This window comes from Dendrobates tinctorius, unplaced genomic scaffold, assembly GCF_039654945.1.
Source record: "Dendrobates tinctorius isolate UK_male_01 unplaced genomic scaffold, ASM3965494v1 ptg000158l, whole genome shotgun sequence".
Taxonomy (NCBI): domain Eukaryota; kingdom Metazoa; phylum Chordata; class Amphibia; order Anura; family Dendrobatidae; genus Dendrobates; species Dendrobates tinctorius.
The window spans coordinates 33,089,764-33,108,365 of NW_027361825.1; the positions used below are offsets into that span (position 1 = coordinate 33,089,764).

At 47.7% G+C, this 18,602-nt stretch overlaps 1 protein-coding gene across 12 annotated transcripts in view; it reads left to right on the plus strand.

The window, feature by feature from the left end:
- The window catches only part of LOC141052050 (cytochrome P450 2F3-like), a 198,227-nt gene that overhangs the window by 155,592 nt on the left and 24,033 nt on the right, over window positions 1-18,602 (plus strand). For 11 of the 12 annotated variants that reach the window (XM_073549229.1, XM_073549235.1, XM_073549236.1 and 8 more), the window contains one exon: window positions 7,010-7,197. The exons of the other annotated variant lie outside the window; for it this stretch is intronic. In XM_073549229.1, coding sequence (XP_073405330.1) covers window positions 7,010-7,197 — 188 coding nt within the window. The remainder of the gene's footprint in view (window positions 1-7,009; window positions 7,198-18,602) is intronic. 12 annotated transcript variants of the gene reach the window in all.

Genomic DNA, 18,602 nt, shown 5'->3' on the forward strand with positions numbered 1-18,602 from the left:
ATATGACGGCCTCTGTCACCTCCTTACACTATCATAAGCAAAGGGTGAATACTAGCGATGAAAGAGTCAGTTAAAGGCAAATTGAATTTGCATTGAATTTCACAAAAAGTTAGGATTTGCAATAATCCAAATTTTTTGAAGATACGATTCACGCAAATTTAGCAAAATGATGACCAATCAGATACCATTTAGCTGGATTAAAAGAACCTGAAAAAAGATTTAAAACCAATTTTTTGAAAATGATTCAATCAGCCATTACCTTTAGATTTCAGGAGGCCTTTGTCCAGTGACGAGTGAGGTCTTCATCTTCAGTTTCTTCTGAAGACCAGCAACTTTGAAGTCTTCTGCATTGTGTAGGCCATACTGCACACCAAAAAACATTGTGATGTTTTGGGCATACTATTATTGCCCTGCCAACATATGAGGAGCCAATGTTGTTGGGCACTGAAAGATGCCAGAAGATGTCTGCCACTGGAAGATGCAGAAAATATCTCAGTAAATAACAAACTGTTAACTTGGTCGAAGAAAATAAATGGCCAGGAAAAGCGCTGCGCAGGAGGGTAGATGAGGGCTAAATTAGTATACATAGCCTTTTTAAAACAGTTTTTAGATATGTTTATTATTCTGACTCCATAACTAGGCTGCAGATGTGAAGCTCTTGAGACAGTGTTTCTATGGATGTCTGTATTGAAGCAGTACTCACCCCAAGAAACGACATCAGATAGCTTGACTTGACTGCAGAGGCATGTATGAAAATTCCATATGAACGTTATTCTCAAGCTGAATTTGTGTATTGTGCACAATAGTAACAGCAGCAGCTGCAACAATTTTATTTAGTAGAAGACAATTTTGAAACAGAGATATACAAAAATTAACCTAGCAAGATGGATGACTAACACTAAGGAGGAAGGGAGGGGTTACTTACATTAGAAATGGGCTACAGTGAGAGTGAAAGGACAAACTTCTTAAAGGCAAACCTGTTTTTATAGCAGAGTAACAAGAACAATACAAAAGACAATCCAATCTTTTATGATTCTCAAGTTATGAGAAATTACAGTGGGGTCTCTCGAGACCTCAAGGAATAACAATATAATATCTGTCATGATCCAGGACGGGATTTCGCTTTGACCCGTCCTGGTTAGACTATGGGTTAAATGTGCTGCCTCTCTCTGGCAGAAGGAGGCTATTTAGTGCTCACTGGACCTGGGTCCGGTGTCAGTTATACTCCTGCCCTCGGCTGAGTTAAGTGACCTCTTGTATACGTGTGCCTTGTGCCTTATATCTTGTTTGCTTGTTCGGTTGTGATCTGGTTCTGTCCCTGTTACGAGTTCTGCCTGACCCTCTTGTACTGCGCTACCTCTCGTGTATGACTCTCTGCTTGTGACCCGACTTCTCTCTGCTTGTCCCCTTGGTACCACGTCGCCCTCTTGTGTATGACCTTTGGCTTTGTCTGACTACCCGTCTGTTTGTCCCTCCTGTACCTCGTTTGCCCGTACTGCTGTGACCTCTGTTTTGCCTGACTCTGAGTTGTTGTATGGTGTCCTGTCCTATCTGTAAACAGGACGCTAAGCCTCGCCCCCTTGCAATCACATGATCATAGGTCCTGTGCAAGCTTGCTCATTTTCAGTGTCCGCAGGTCCCGTGCCTCTTTACCTTCCAGCGCTGACTGGACCCTGACACTATTAGCCTGAAGCACGCATTGTCACCTCTGCTGACCTGCTCCACAGGTATCTATTAGCACTGCTTCTGTACTCAGGACACGCGCACTGGCTCTATGAGCAAGTGCAGTGTGGTGTCTCTGACATTATAACTTACCCATACCATTTTTTTTTCTCTGCTCCCATTCACCTGTGTGTGTGATGGATCCTATGCATGCTCTTTCTGAACAGGTTAAGCACCTGACGCAGATGTCTCAGAAACTCTTTGGAGAACAAAGAGTCCTGGCTCAGTCTCAGCAGCTGATCGCTGACACTGTGCAGGGGGTTCTTTCATTGGGGGCTCGGGATGTTACATTAATTTCCCCTGAGTCTCCAGTGAAGTTACCAGATACCTTTTCTGGAGATAAAAATGACTTCAGAGTTTTCAAGGAGGGCTGTAAGCTTTTTTTTTCCTTAAGACCACACTCTTCTGGGGATGAAAGTCAGAGAGTGGGGGTCATTATGTCTCTGTTAAGGGGAGCCCCCCAAGCTTGGGCTTTCTCCCTTCCTACCACGGCCCCGAGCGTATGACGGTGGATGCATTTTTTGAGGCCCTGGGGCATATTTATGATGAGCCTGATCGGGTGCGTATGGCTGAGGACAGGCTGATGAATGTTTGCCAGGGGAAGCACTCAGCCAAGTGGTTTTTCTCAGAGTTCAGACGCTGGGCTGCTGAGGTCTGCTGGAACGACACCGCCCTCCGGGGGTTGTTCCGTAGAGGCCTGTCTGAGCATCTGAAAGATGCCTTGGCTCTCCACCCCCCACCTGATGCCCTGGAGGAAGCTATGACACAGGCCGTCCGAATGGATCGCAGGTTACAGGCAAGGGGAGTGATACAAACCGAGACATCATTATTCTCCCAAGGAAGGGGAGCCAGTTCTTCATTGAAAATCACGGAGATGGGAACCATCAACCTTAAGGAGGAAGAAAGGAGACAACGGCACATGAGAAAATGCTGTGTTCACAGTGGCGAGTCTGGACATTGGAAAAAGGATTGCCCCTCCCGGCCACTAACCAACAAGCGACTGAGCCCGGGTGATTATCGTGGAGGTCACCCAGGCTCTCAGGTACCCTTTTCTGCATTTTCTAAAATGTCTTTTCAAGTGGAACTTTGTTGTGGGAGTGTCTCCACATCCACTTCTGCCTTCGTGGATTGCGGTTCATCATTGAACTTAATTGACTCTGACTTGGTGGCCAGGTGTAAGTTGGGACAGTTAGGTTGGAGACTCCGATTCACCTTGTTGCTATTGACAAAACACCACTGGTTACGAATGACATTGTGTTTTGTACTGAAGAGTTTCTCCTTAAAGTGAGTTCCTTACACCAGGAACGTATTTCATGTTTTGTAATGAACAACCTGCCTGCGGGACTGGTGTTGGGATTCCCCTGGTTACGTCTGCATAATCCTGTGATTAATTGGGAATCTCGGGATATTGTTAAATGGGGTCCCTATTGCTCTGAGAAATGTCTTGTTTCTGTGTCTGTGTCGTCCGTGGGTATAGAAGGCATTCCGGAGTGCCTGATAGATTATACTGACGTTTTCTCCGAAAAGGAGGCTGAGGTTTTACCACTACACCGCCCATTTGATTGTGCTATTGACCTGGTTCCAGGTGCTAAATTGCCCAAAGCCCGCCTGTATAACCTCTCGGGTCCGGAACGGGCTGCGATGAAGGAATATATTTCCGAGAGCCTCCGTAAGGGTCATATTCGTCCTTCTGTTTCTCCTGTGGCGGCAGGGTTCTTTTTTGTAAAAAAAAAGACGGTGGTTTGCGCCCATGCCTCGATTTTCGTGAGTTAAATAAAATTACTGTGAGGAATACTTATCCCCTTCCACTTATTCCTGATTTATACAATCAGTTGTCCGGAGCTAAGTGGTTTTCGAAATTAGATCTACGGGGAGCGTATAACCTTATCCGAGTCCGGGACGGAGATGAGTGGAAGACCGCTTTTCTCACTACTGAAGGGTTGTTTGAAAATTTGGTCATGCCCTTCGGCCTGACCAACGCTCCAGCGGTCTTCCAAAATTTCATAAATCATGTGTTCTCTGATTTGATTGGACGTTTTATGGTGGTGTATTTGGATGACATTTTAATCTACTCGCCTGATAAACAGGCTCACATTGGTCATGTTCGGGCAGTTCTCCAAAGGCTCAGGGAGAACTGTCTTTTTGCTAAACTTGAAAAATGTTTATTTTTTGTTCAGGAACTGTTCTTTCTGGGGTTCATCGTGTCTGCTGAAGGGTATCGCATGGATCCTAATAAGGTGCAGGCCATTCTCGAGTGGGTTCAACCGTGTGATTTGAAGGTTCTGCAACGTTTCCTAGGGTTCGCTAATTATTATCGGAAATTTATAAGGGGGTTCTCACAGGTGGTCAAACCCCTCACAGACATGACTCAAAAGGGGGCCGATATCAAGAATTGGTCAACCGCAGCGGTAGCGGAATTTCAGTTTTTGAAAAAATGTTTCATGTCGGCCCCGGTTCTTTTTCAACCGGACCCCTCTGAACCATTTATTGTTGAGGTAGACGCCTCAGAGGTGGGGGTGGGGGTGGTATTGTCCCAGGGACCCGCCACTTTGACCAATTTAAGACCTTGCGCCCTTTTCTCAAAGAAGTTCTCCCCTGCGGAGAGAAACTATGATGTGGGGAATCGGGAACTTCTGGCCGTAAAATTGGCCGTTGAAGAATGGAGGCATTTTTTGGAGGGGGCTGTTCATCCTATAACGGTAATCACGGACCACAAAAACCTAGCTTACATTGACTCAGCTAAAAGGTTGACTCCCAGACAGGCTAGATGGTCACTTTTTTTTTCCCGATTCAACTTCTCGATCACTTTCCGACCAGGATCCAAGAACATCAGAGCGGATGCGTTGTCACGCAGTCTAGATCCGGTGTCCCCCCCGGAACCTCCATCCTCCATTCTTCAGCCTGGGGTGGTGGTGGCAGAGGTTTCTAATGTGTTGGAACGGGAGATTCGAGAAGCCCAGGCTCTTGCACCTCCAGCTAAGCCGGTGGATAAACTTTATGTGCCAGCTCAGTTTCGTCTCAAGGTCCTCCAGGAGTTCCATGATTCAGTTCTGGGTGGACATCCAGGGATCTCAGTGACCCGGAAGGCCATTGCTAGAATATTCTGGTGGTCTTCTTTAGCCTCTGATGTTGGGGAGTATGTGTCTGCGTGTGAGGTTTGTGCCCATGCGAAAACTCCCCATAACCAGCCGGCCGGGGAATTGGTACCACTGCCAATTCCTGAGAGACCATGGACTCATCTGTCCATGGATTTCATCACCAACCTTCCCCCTTCCAAGGGTAATACCGTGGTCTGGGTCGTAGTGGACAGGTTTAGTAAGCAGGCACATTTTGTACCTTTGGCAGCTCTACCTAATGCGGAAACATTGTCCAGATTGTTTGTGGAGCATGTGGTGTGGTTGCATGGGGTACCCCTGAATGTGGTGTCTGATAGGGGAGTGCAATTTGTGTCCAGATTTTGGAGAGCTTTTTGTAGGAGGTTGGGCATTGGTATGTCCTTTTCATCCGCCTACCATCCAGAGACTAATGGGCAGACTGAGCTGACCAATCAGTCTCTGGAGCAAATTCTGCTCTGTTTGACCTCAGCCCGACAGGATGATTGGTGTTCTGTGTTACCATTGGCTGAGTTTGCATTTAACAACCGCACTAACCAGTCTACGGGTACATCTCCATTTTTTTGCAATTATGGGTTTCATCCTCATTTCGGAGAATTTTCCCGCTTGAATTCTGGGTGCCCTGGGGCGGATGAGACGATCCAGCGGTTGGGGGAGGTATGGCGAGAGGTCCAGAATAACATTACGAAGGCCCAGGACAAATTTAAATTTTTTGCAGACAAAAAACGATCCGTGGGTCCAGTGTTTCAGGTCGGAGATAAGGTATGGTTATCCATCAAAAATATAAGGCTCAAGGTCCCCTCTGCGAAGCTTGGACCCAAGTTTATAGGTCCCTATGTAATTACCGAAGCAGTTAACCCGGTGGCTTTTCGGTTGAGTCTTCTGCCATCTCTAAGGATCCCTAATGTTTTCCATAAGGCCCTTTTGAAACCTGTGAGGTCCGGTGGGGAGGGGTCATCATCTTCCCCGACACCGGTTTTGGTAGATGGGCAGGCTGAGTACGAGGTGGAACGAATTGTCGACTCCAGGTTGGTCCGTCGCGCCCTTCAGTATCTGATACATTGGAAGGGCTACGGTCCTGAGGAACGCTCGTGGATTCCTGCTCGATCAGTTCATGCGGATCGGTTGATCCGAGCCTTTCACGTCAAGTACCCTGAGAGACCTGGGGGTCCGGTGGCCCCCCATTGAGAGGGGGGTACTGTCATGATCCAGGACGGGATTTCGCTTTGACCCGTCCTGGTTAGACTATGGGTTAATTGTGCTGCCTCTCTCTGGCAGAAGGAGGCTATTTAGTGCTCACTGGACCTGGGTCCGGTGTCAGTTATACTCCTGCCCTCGGCTGAGTTAAGTGACCTCTTGTATACGTGTGCCTTGTGCCTGATATCTTGCTTGCTTGTTCGGTTGTGATCTGGTTCTGTCCCTGTTACGAGTTCTGCCTGACCCTCTTGTACTGCGCTACCTCTCGTGTATGACTCTCTGCTTGTGACCCGACTTCTCTCTGCTTGTCCCCTTGGTACCACGTCGCCCTCTTGTGTATGACCTTTGGCTTTGTCTGACTACCCGTCTGTTTGTCCCTCCTGTACCTCGTTTGCCCGTACTGCTGTGACCTCTGTTTTGCCTGACTCTGAGTTGTTGTATGGTGTCCTGTCCTATCTGTAAACAGGATGCTAAGCCCCGCCCCCTTGCAGTCACATGATCATAGGTCCCGTGCAAGCTTGCTCATTTTCAGTGTCCGCAGGTCCCGTGCCTCTTTACCTTCCAGCACTGACTGGGCCCTGACACTATTAGCCTGAAGCACGCATTGTCACCTCTGCTGACCTGCTCCACAGGTATCTATTAGCACTGCTTCTGTACTCAGGACACGCGCACTGGCTCTATGAGCAAGTGCAGTGCGGTGTCTCTGACAATATCAATTCACATCAAATAAAATCAATGCAAATCAAATTTCCTGGACAAATACTGCATGAGCAAACTGCTGAATTTGAATTTCAGCAGATTAGGTCATCCCTTAACATCATCCCTTCAGAAAATCTCACGTCCATTGATATAAATACATCACTGAACCATATGGTGTATTTTTGGTATTTTGTTATTCAGATGACTTTAGGTTACTTCTTATGATACCTGGCCCATTATACAGTCATGCAGTAACATGTTTCTTCATTCTGGTCCAGAGAGAATTCAAAAGGAAATTGATAATGTGGTGGGACGAGATAGAAGCCCATCAATAGCAGATAGAGCTAAGATGCCCTACACCGAGGCAACGATTCATGAATTCATGAGATTCTGTGATGTCATACCTATCAGTCTTCCTCGCAGCACATCAACAAATACAGTTTTCAGAGGATTCTCCATTCCAAAGGTTTGTGACAATTTCAAGTAAAATTCAATGACAACCCATGTCCTGTGACTGTAAATGGGATTTCCACAACCCTATTCACATGAAGTAGTACAACTTCCTGCAGATTTTTGGTGCCGATGAGGAAAAAATGATCATTTTCAAAAGAGGTTGCATGCTACTTATTTTGTGTGGATTCTGTAAAAAATAGTTGAGATTTAGCACCATTAAATGGCAGTCCAAAATGCAAATCATGGCAGAAATCCAAGAGTCAGCCTGAAATTTCAGCACTGTAAGTACGGAAGTTGGAATTTTTTTCAGGTGTTAGCATAGACTACACAGGCAAAAGATGTCGGCTGCTCATCGTTCTCTTTAATTTCTCTAAGAGCCATGTGTGAGTTATGTCTTATCCAAAGATTAGGGTTGGAATGAAGGGTGAACAAGGTAGGACCTTCTTTGCCATTCTCAAGTGGTGCAGTTTTTTTTTAAAAAACTGACATTGCTATCCCTAAGGCCTCTTTCACACATCAGGTTTTCGCCGTCAGGCGCGATCCGGCTCTTTTGACAAAAACCGGATCCGGCGAAATGCAATGCCGGATCCGGTTTCCCCCCCATTGACTAGCATTTGCGCCAGATCGCGCCGGATGGCCATGCGTTTCTTCCGGTTTTCGCCAGATCCGGCAATGTGTCGCAATCCGGCGTCTGGAAAAAACGTCTACTGTAACGTTTTTTGTCTCCGGCGAAAAAGCCGGACACGCCGGATCCGGCGCATCCGGCTTTTGCACACAATGAAAGTCTATGAGCGCCGCAATGCGCCGGATCCGTTTTTTTAGGTCTCAGCATGCTCAGTAGCTCTGCCCACATCACACATGTATAAAAGCATGACAGTGGGACCCTCAGCCACACCCAACATGCCACCAAAGACAGCAAACAGGTGCAGGAGAAGGCAGGAGACCACTGCAGCAGCACCATCAGCACCACCACCACCTCAAATGGAGCAGCAAAGCGACCATGCTGAACAACGGGAGGGGAGTCCAGCAGCAGATGAGAGACGGTAATTATCAAATCCCCCAATCCTCAAAACTAGGGCCATGGAATATCAAGATATTCATTGGCCCTTTGTTTCTCTTTATTCAACAGCCGCCCAAGAGATGCAGCAGCAGCAGCACTGGCAGCAATGGCAGCAGCACCACCCACAGCGATGGAGTCTGGCCAGCAACATGACAGCACATCTTCTTCTGGGAGCCCTCCCTCGCATCGTCAGCGTTTGACGGTAAGTTTTTATTTCCAAAATCCATCATCTCTGTAATATATGTCTATTCATTGCCATTTATTTCAAAACAGGAATCACAAGCTGAAGAGGAGCTCTCGGAAGAAGAAGGAAGGGGTGGACAGACACCTGGAGTGGGCTGACAACTGGTAAGTTTTTTGCATCAAAAGCAGAAACACAACATCACACTACACACAACACATAGAAAACAATGTACCGCAGACCTCACACAGCAAACAAATGCCAACATCCAAACACATAAATTTATTTTCTTTTTTTCTTCTTTAGTCTTCCCAATCTGGTGCTCGGCCAAGAGGTCCTCGCAGTGCCTCCCAGGGTCGTCGGCGACAGCAACGCGGCGGTCACCAGCGTGTAAGTATAATATTTAAGTTTTAAATTTTGGTACACTTTTTATTTCATGTCTTAAAGTGTGGTGACTAATTTTGCTATTTTTCTCTTTTACTTTAACAGCCTTCACAGCGTGCTCCCGACTCAGACGGTGAGGATGGAGGAATTGATGTGGACCACCTCATCGATCTCGTCAGAGAAAGGGAGCCGCTATGGAATATGGCTGACCGCCGCCATGCTGACCTGATTGTTACCCGACGACTCTGGGAGGAAATCTGTTCGCTCCTTGTGGTCCGCTGGGAGGACCTCGATGCTCGGGCCCAGATTAAAGAGCGTAAGTATATACAGTACCGGTTGATTGATGTAAACCAATGTTTCCCGAACTCCAGTCCTCGTGGTCCCCACGGATCATGTGTTCAGGATTTCTATTTACTATGGAAATCCTGAAAACATGACCCCTGGGGACCACAAGGACTGGAGTTTGGGAAACACTGATGTTGCATACTAACCACTTTGTCCTTTCTCGTTTCAGGGGACAGAATTGTGAAGCGGTGGCGGTCTGTGAGGGATCGTTTCAAGAAGGAGTTCAATAAAGAGATGCGGGCCCCGAGTGGATCTGGAGGACGCAGGAGCAAGTACAAGTACGCACGAGCCCTGTCGTTCCTCCGGGATACAATGGTCACCAGAAGGTAAATATTACACACCACATGTGAAAAAAAAATGTTTAGATGTAACAATTTTTTTTCAGCCAGGGCCATGCCATGTCACTATTTTAATTGTTTTTTTTTCTATTTATTCCACAGCACGGTGAGCAGCACTCGGGAGCCTGCACGATTGGACCCTTCTGAGGCGATCCCTGAGGAGACCGGCACCGAGGGACACTTCGACCGCCCCGGTACATCTGCACCTTCCCAGCCTTCCCACACATTCGACCCATCTGTCCCATCCACCAGCACAGGAGCATCGTGGCCGCCTACATTACAAGAAGCTGCTGGTGAGGAGATTGCTTTCCCTTTACCCCACCCTTCTGCCCCTGCCACCTCTAGTACACCTGCGGGTACTGGGCGGCAGCGGCAGAGGGGTCAGGAAAAGACTTATGCGCCAGAGTTCTTGCATCTGAATGCATCTTTCCAGAACTGTCTAAAAGTCTTGTCAGAGCAAATCTCCGCAGGCTTTCAGCAGATCAACCCCAGCATTCTGGAGGTGAAGACACTTCTGCAAACCATGCATTCAGAAGCAAGATCTTCGCCAAACCACACCTTTTTCAGGTATATTGTGGAGCGCATGGAAACGCTCTCTCCTACCCAGCAGATGCATGTAATGCATTCATGCCACGGTGCTCTCCAGCACGTTACCTCCCAACCTCCTCCTCCCACCCCAGTAGTTCCTCCACCTGCACCCCCTCCAGCCACTTTCCATCCTCCCCCTCCTATTACATACCAGCCACCTCCCCAGTACCAGCAACCTCCCCAGTACCAGCAACCTCCCCAGTACCAGATATCTCCCCACTTCCAGCAACCTGCCCCGTACCAAACTCCTTCCCCGTACAAAACTCCTTCCCCATACAACTTTCCATCAACATCATCTGCTCCTACAGTCCCTGCCCAACCCTCCACTTCACCGCCCACCACCTCTTCTGCCTCCCACATCTCCACCCATTCTGTAGCTTTTTCCACACCTTCACCTCTAACTGTTCCTTCCCCACCACGATCCCAGTCCTCTCTCCACACTCCCAGTGTCGAAGTGTCCCGCAGCCCCTCCAGCAGTATTTCCACCCCACACTACACCGAGTTATAATGTTTTTTTTGTAATAAAAATTCCCATTTGGTTGGTTTCAAACATTTATTAAAAAAGTTTTTTTAACTTTAAAAAAACATTTTACCAAAAAAAAAAATATTTTAAATAAAAGTTAAATTATCGTTTTACAATGGTTGTCTGTCATTTCTTTCTGCGGCGAAATATGTTTAAAAAAAAGGTTAAATAATTTCAAAGGTCAAAAGGTATTCAAAACCTGGTATATAACTGTGGGTAAATTTTACCTTTTTGCCACAGTTGTGTTCCTGGTTGTGTTTGAAGCAAAGTATTTCACCTAAAAAGTTGTGTTTATTGTTGGTGATTTCCTAACAATGTACACAACTTTTGTTAAAAGGTGAAACACTTTGCATAAAACACAACCAGGTACACACCTGTGGCCTAAAGGTAAAAATATTAAGACCATGATGACAAGATAGCCAACTTTGGTTGGCAAAGGTATATACTGATGGTACAGAAGGTACGTACACAAGTAGGGCACAAATCTTTCACACTCTGTCATCCTGCCAGTGTACTCTGCCTTGAGGTGACATAAAGTATAGTGCAAAATTGTCCCTCATTACTGAAACCGTCACAGAACTTCTAGTGGTAATGTCCTGGTAATCGTGCAAGGTGGTTTCTTCAGAGGTGTCCTCAATGGAAATGGGTTCCTTGCAGATGACAAAATTGTGGAGTACCACGCAAGCTTTGATCACCTCGTCCACAGTCTCTGTCTTGAGGTTGATCGCAGTCAATAGGACCCGCCATTTGGCTGTCAGAATACCAAAGGTACATTCAACCATTCTTCTTGCTCTTGTGAGGCGGTAATTAAAAATGCGTTTTGTTCTTGACAATCCTCTGCTACCGTACGGTTTCAAAAGGTGTTCTGACAGCTGGAAGGCTTCATCCCCTACACAGACAAATGGCATAGGTGGACCAGATGTTTGCGGCAGCGGTCTAGGGGATGGGAACTGGAAGGTGTTTCCATACAGTTTACGCCCCATGGCAGACAGTTTGAAAACTTGAGAGTCATTGGAGCGGCCATAGGCCCCAATATCAACTGCAATAAATTTGTATTCCGCGTCAGCGATGGCCATGAGGACAATTGAAAAATATTTCTTGTAATTGAAATATTCCGATCCCGATCCAGCTGGCTTTACAATGCGGATATGTTTCCCGTCCACAGCGCCCAAGCAGTTCGGAAACTGACATATCTGTTGAAACTTTTCTGAAATTTCAAGCCACCTCTCTGTTGTGGGCTCTGGTAAAAACTCTTCAGCTAAGGAGTCCCACAGTGCACGGCATGTGTACTTCACTATTCCAGATATGGTGGAAATCCCAAGTCTGTACTGGAAATGCAGTGACGAAAGGGATTCTCCAGTTGCAAGAAATCTGTGGGGAATTAAAAAACAATCAATTAGTTTAAAATCACAGCATTACATACCAAAACTCAGCTATAACACTTGGAGATACAAACTACCACCAACAAGATTGCAGTGAAAGTGTGCTCTGATGCGAGGCATATCCAATAAATGTGGCTTACCTTAAAGTCACCATCAGACGCTCTGCGGGTGAAACAGAGAAGCGGCAATAGGTGTCCGATTTTCTTATGAGGTGTGCTATGCGCTCCACCAAGTAATCAAAATTCTCCATTTTCATCCGAACATATGCAAAAAATTTCTCCGGGTTTCGTCTAAGGTCCATGCAGAGTGTAGAATTGACCCCACGCGTCATTCTCTTGGCTGTGATGGGGTGGATCCACAAACGTCGTCTACGATGCCTGAGGCGCTGCTGTCTCGCTCTCTCCTTCTCCAGAACAATCACCCTCAAACGGTTCGCCTCCGCTGTAAAATCTGCCAAATTCTTCAAAATATTTCCAATCACAACATCCATCTTCGCCAGTCACTTGCTCTTCTCTCCAACCTGCACTTTCTCCTCTACAACCTGTCAAAGAAGGGCTGTAGGAACACGCTATATGTAGTTTTTCAGTAGCCAATCTCGTTCGGAAGGCCACAAGGGGCGTTTTTAAAAACCGGATCCGGCGTAATCCGTCAAAAAACGGATCGAAAACCGGATGAACCGGATGAGACGTATCCGGTTTTGGCTGCCATGCGCAAGACGGATCCGGCAGAAAACCGGATCCGTCACATCCGGTTTTACAAAACATTTGCCGTATCCGGCGCTCCGGCACGACGCCGGAACGCGCCTGACGGCGAAAACCTGATGTGTGAAAGTAGCCTAAGGCTTCCCAGTACCTTTCCCTGCTACAGGTATTCAGTACACTTTCGGCCAGGGCACAGACACAGATGAGTGGTGTCAGTGATTAACACTGCTCTCACTGGCTGCGCCCTTGCAATCACTCCCTCCCTGCACTCATTTGTATTCGGGACTGTAAGGCTACGTCCAACCTGCACTATGTTGGATGACAGTGAACGTCAGTCGATGCGTTGACATCACTATATTGCACTGTTCTGTGCCCATGGCTGCTCAAGATAGAAGAGGAGACAAAGGCAGCGTTGAATGGGGAGTCTGGATGAAGTGAATATAAGGTCTTCTTTATTTTTCTTATATTATTTAGCCACCAATTGGGGCTGTGGCGGACTGCACAATTTATGAGGGACTGTAGATGACAGCACATTATATAAGAGGCTGGGGGGGCAGCACATTATACAGTATGAGAGGCTGTGAAAAACACCACATGATATGAGGGTCTGTGAGGACAGCATATTATATGAGGGGCTATGGGGGTCTTTATACTTTGGCTATAGGGTTATCAAATTATATGGATAGTTGTGGAGGACATTATACCTGTGCTGTGGGGATTTCATACTGTATAGAAGGCTGTAAGGGACATTATGCAGTGGAATGTGGAAGCATCATGTTGTGAGGATTGTGGGGAATATTATACAGTGGGTACAGAAAGTATTATTATTATTATTATTATTATTATTATTATTATTATTTATATAGCACCATTGATTTCATGGTGCTGCACATTTAAAGGGGTTACATACAAATTAAAGATATCACAGTAAACAAACTAACAATCACAGACTAATACAGATGACCCTGCCTTTGCGGGCTTACATTCTACAGGATGGTGGGGAAGGAGACAGTAGGTTGGGGGGTTGCATCAGCTCTGGAGATGGTGAAGCGGTAGCTCTGGTCATGGTGAGGAGGCAGCGGGGTCATTGCAGGCTGTAAGCTTTCCTGAAGAGGTGGATTTTCAGGTTCCGTCTGAAGGATCCAAATGTGGTTGATAGTCGGACGTGTTGGGGCAAAGAATTCCAGAGGATGGGGAATATTCGGGAGAAGTCTTGGAGGCAGTTTGGTGAGAATCGAATAAGTGAAGGAGGAGTGAAGGAGGTCTTAGGAGAACCAGAGATTACGTGAGGGAAGATATCGGGAGATTAATTCAGAGATATATGAAGGAGTCAGGTTATAGATGGCCTTGTAGGTAAGTGTTTGTAATTTGAACTGGATACGCTGAGGGAATGGGAGCTAGTGAAGAGATTTGCAGAGGGGAGAAGTGGAGTAGTGTGGAGAGAGATGAATTAGTCGGGAAGCAGAGTTAAGGATGGACTGGAGAGGTGCAAGGGTGTTAGCAGGGAGGCCACAGAAAAGAATGTTGCAGTAGTCGAGGCGGGAGATGATGAGGATATTGTGAGAATCATGTGGGAATAGTGGATGAGGGCAGGTATATCTCGCCCAGATACCTTTCCTATGTGGCCTAGTCTGGTCAGTATATCACCTGGTTACTAATGAATAATGGGAAGCGGATATAAAAGGATGCCAGGTGGTTGTGTGTGTCTCAGCCTGGGAACACAGAGAGCCTGTCTGTGTGAGAGACACACGTGAGTGAAAGCAGTGCCCACTGAAACTGTGGTTTGGCTGTATGGGAGAAGCCCGCCAGTTGGTAGTTAGGTTGTACCTTGTTTAGTTAGTGCCAGACAGGCAAGGATTTGTTTTATGTTTTTTTTCTTTATGCATTGCTTTCACCGTTAATAAACCTGACCCAGTGTCAGTTATACCCAGACCTCGGCTGTGCGCCTGAGTTTCATGCTGAACGCACGTGACCTTTGACCCCAGCAAAGGCGATCCCGGAGTGTTTTTATCACATTGTGGTGGAGAATGCGGGCATCACGTGGGAAGCATGAGCATGGAGGACGTGGTGAAAGCGCTGGGACAGTCCACCGCGGTCCAGCAAGAAGCTAATCGGGTGATGATGGCCCAGCTGAAGGAGTTGGTGGACATGACAGTCACCGATCGTTCGCTTCTCCAGCAGGTGGCGCAGTGCTTGGCAAGCTTACCTGAGGTTAACCTGGAAGCCGAGTCGAGAGTGATTCACGTGAGTCGGTGCTGGCAGAACATGACGACCGAAGATGACGTCGAGGCATACCTGACCACGCTTGAACGGACGGCGGTGCGAGAAAAATGGCCGAAGGCACGATGGGCCGGCCTGATTGCCCCGTTTCTTTCCGGTGAAGCCCAAAAGGCTTATTATGACTTAGAACCTGAAGCCGCGCAGGACTTTGACAAACTGAAAGCCGAGATCTTGGCCCGGCTGGGAGTGACGACCACTGTCCGTGCACAGAGAGTGCATCAATGGACTTATCAGCCGGATAAACCACCGCGGTCACAGATGTTCGACCTGATCCACGTGACGAAGAAGTGGCTACAACCCGAGGTGTTGACAGCGCCAGAGTTAATCCAGAGAGTCGTCATGGACAAATACCTGAGAGCCCTACCGCCAGCCCTGAGGAAGTGGGTAAGCCATGGAAATCCTACGACGGCAGATCAACTGGTGGATCTGGTTGAACGTTACTCCGTGGTGGAAGGACTCCGAGACGACGCTACCCCACCTCGTTCTTCATCATCTCCTCTTGGAACCGGTAAGACTGTTCCAGGGAGTAGGGGAGAAGGAAAAATCCCTAAGACAGTGGGGGAGGAAAATGGGACTGCCCGCACTGCGAGGCCGAGAGTAACAAACTATGGTCTAAGCAAGGGGCCTGTTAGGTGTTTCCGCTGCCAAGAGATGGGACACATTGTTGCGAACTGTCCGCTCACGACTGAACCCATGCAGTGCGACGTCACAGACTCTAAAAACCGCATGTCTATGGTTGCACGGGTAGTGAGTGTGAATGCTGGTCAAAAGGATGTGGAGAAACACTTGTGTGATTTAACTGTTGATGGAAAAAAGTGGTGGCATTGTTAGACTCGGGAAGTGTGGTGACTCTGGTGAAGGCCAGTCTGGTGTCAGCCCCGACTGGACCATCAGACAAATTTTCGGTAACGTGTGTGCATGGAGACACCTGTTCGTACCTCACCACGGTCATGTGCTTTACTACTGCCTATGGGTCTGTGCAACATAAAGCGTTGTTGCATGATGTTATCCTGGGCCGGGATTTTCTCCACTTCTGGCAATTGTGGGAGAATCAGTTGATACCCCAGGGTAATAGTGTACATGATTCTTCTCCCAGGGCGCGTGTGGGTCCCGAACCCCTGGAAGAGGTCTCCCCGGAAGACTCGGGGGAAGAGTCTGCTGGAAATGACCTGCAATTCCCGTTTTCAGTCATGGCGGGTGATACGGAGGTGCCCGGAGAAGAGGAGGAGGTCGACAGCCATCCACCTCCCCGTTTGCCGGATTTAGAAGTTCAGAAAGATGACTTCCAAAGCGAGCAAATAAAAGATCCTACCCTTTCTCAGGCTAGGACAAATGTAAAAGTGATAAATGGGGTACCGGTAGAATCTGGCTCTACGCTGGCATATCATTACATGGTTCTGGAGAATGATTTACTCTATCAGATAGAGAAAAAGGGGGAAGACACAGTGCAACTATTAGTTGTGCCAAAACCCTACCGGCGGCAGGTGCTGGACCTGGCCCACGGACATGAGATGGGAGGTCACCTGGGAGTCCAGAAAACCACCGAAAGGATATTACACTGTTTTGTTTGGCCAGGCATGCATCACGATATTCGTGTATATTGTGAGTCTTGTCCTGACTGCCAAGCCTCTGCACCTAAGCCCCGGTTCTGTAGCCCTTTGGTACCCCTACCTATTATTGAAGTCCCGTTTGAGAGGATTGGGATGGATTTAGTTGGGCCCCTTCCACGGTCTGCACGTGGACACCAACATATCCTGGTCATCTTGGATTATGCCACTCATTACCCGGAGGCCATCCCTTTGCGTAACACGTCCACCAAGACGATTGCCAAGGAACTGGTGCATGTGTTTAGTTGGGTCGGTATACCAAAACAGATACTCACCGACCAGGGGACCCCCTTTACGTCCAGGGTAATGAAGGAGCTCTGCCGATTGTTACAAATTGAACCGTTATGCACATCTGTGTAGCACCCTCAAACAGACGGGTTGGTCGAACGGTTCAATAAAACTCTGAAGCAGATGCTGAGAAAGGTGATAGACAAGGATGGGAAGAACTGGGACTATTTACTTCCATATTTGCTTTTGGCCATCAGGGAAGTACCCCAGTCTTCCACGGGATTCTCGCCTTTCGAGTTATTGTACGCCCGACATCCTCGCGGCTGTTAGACATCGCAAAAGAAACCTGGGAGGGTCAGGTCACTCCGATTAATACGGTGATAGATCAAGTCACACAAATGCAGGACCGTATTGTGGCTGTTATGCCTATCGTCAAAGAACACATGATGCAGGCTCAAGGAGCCCAAAAAAGAATCTATGATAGGGGCGCCAAGATCCGTACGTTTGCACCCGGAGATAGGGTGTTGATCCTGGTCCCCACGGTGGACAGTAAATTCCTGGCAAAGTGGCAGGGCCCCTTTGAGATCAAGGAAAGAGTTGGTGAAGTAAACTACAAACTATACCAGGCAGGTAAACGGAAACCTGAACAGATTTATCATGTAAATCTGATAAAACCCTGGAAAGATCGGTCTGCCTTGTCAGCGGAGCTGGCCCGTCCCGTCTGCTCGCATACCGTACCAGAGGTACGGGTTGCAGAGACTCTCTCGGAGCGGCAAAAGACTGAGGTCAGGCAGTTTCTACTTCACAACCAAAAGTTTTTCTCAGAAAAACCCGGGCAGACTATGCTAATGAAACATGACATCGTAACCGAACCTGGTGTCACAGTTCACGTAAAACCCTATCGAATCCCGGAAGCGCGCCGTGAAGCCGTTTCCCGAGAAGTGAAGGCAATGTCAGAGTTAGGAGTCATTGAGGAGTCGCACAGTGCTTGGTCCAGCCCGATTGTGCTAATTCCTAAACCGGACGGCACCATCCGGTTCTGCAATGACTTCAGGAAACTGAATGCGGTCTCAAAATTTGATGCCTACCCTATGCCCCGGGTTGACGAGTTAATAGATCGGTTAGGAAAAGCCCGGTATATTACGACCCTAGACCTAACAAAGGGGTATTGGCAGATCCCTCTGGCGGAGGCTGCCAGAGAAAAGACAGCATTTGCTACGCCGGAAGGTTTATTTCAGTATGTGTATATACCGTTTGGACTGCACGGGGCACCGGCGACCTTCCAGAGACTGATGGATCGAGTCCTGAGGCCACATAGGCAGTACGCTTCGGCCTATTTGGATGACATTGTCATTTACAGTTTGGACTGGGAGACTCATCTCCAGAAAGTACAAGCTGTGATTGACGACCTGTGGGAGGCAGGTCTAACCGCGAACCCCAAGAAATGTCACATCGGGCTAGAAGAAGCCCGGTATTTGGGGTATGTAATTGGGAGGGGTATTGTTAAACCCCAGCTCGATAAGATTCAGTCGGTTCAGGACTGGCCGCAACCTGTCAACAAGAAGCAGGTACATGCCTTTCTGGGGATCGCGGGCTATTATCGCCGGTTCATACCCAATTTTGCAGCCATCGCTACCCCCCTGACGGATCTTGCGAAAGGGAAAGACTCCGTCATGATTAAATGGAGTTTAGCGGCTGAAGAAGCCTTCCATAGCCTAAAACGGGCACTTTGCTCTCAACCAGTACTGGTGACTCCGGACTTCTGCAGCGAGTTTGTGGTACAAACGGATGCCTCTGATAC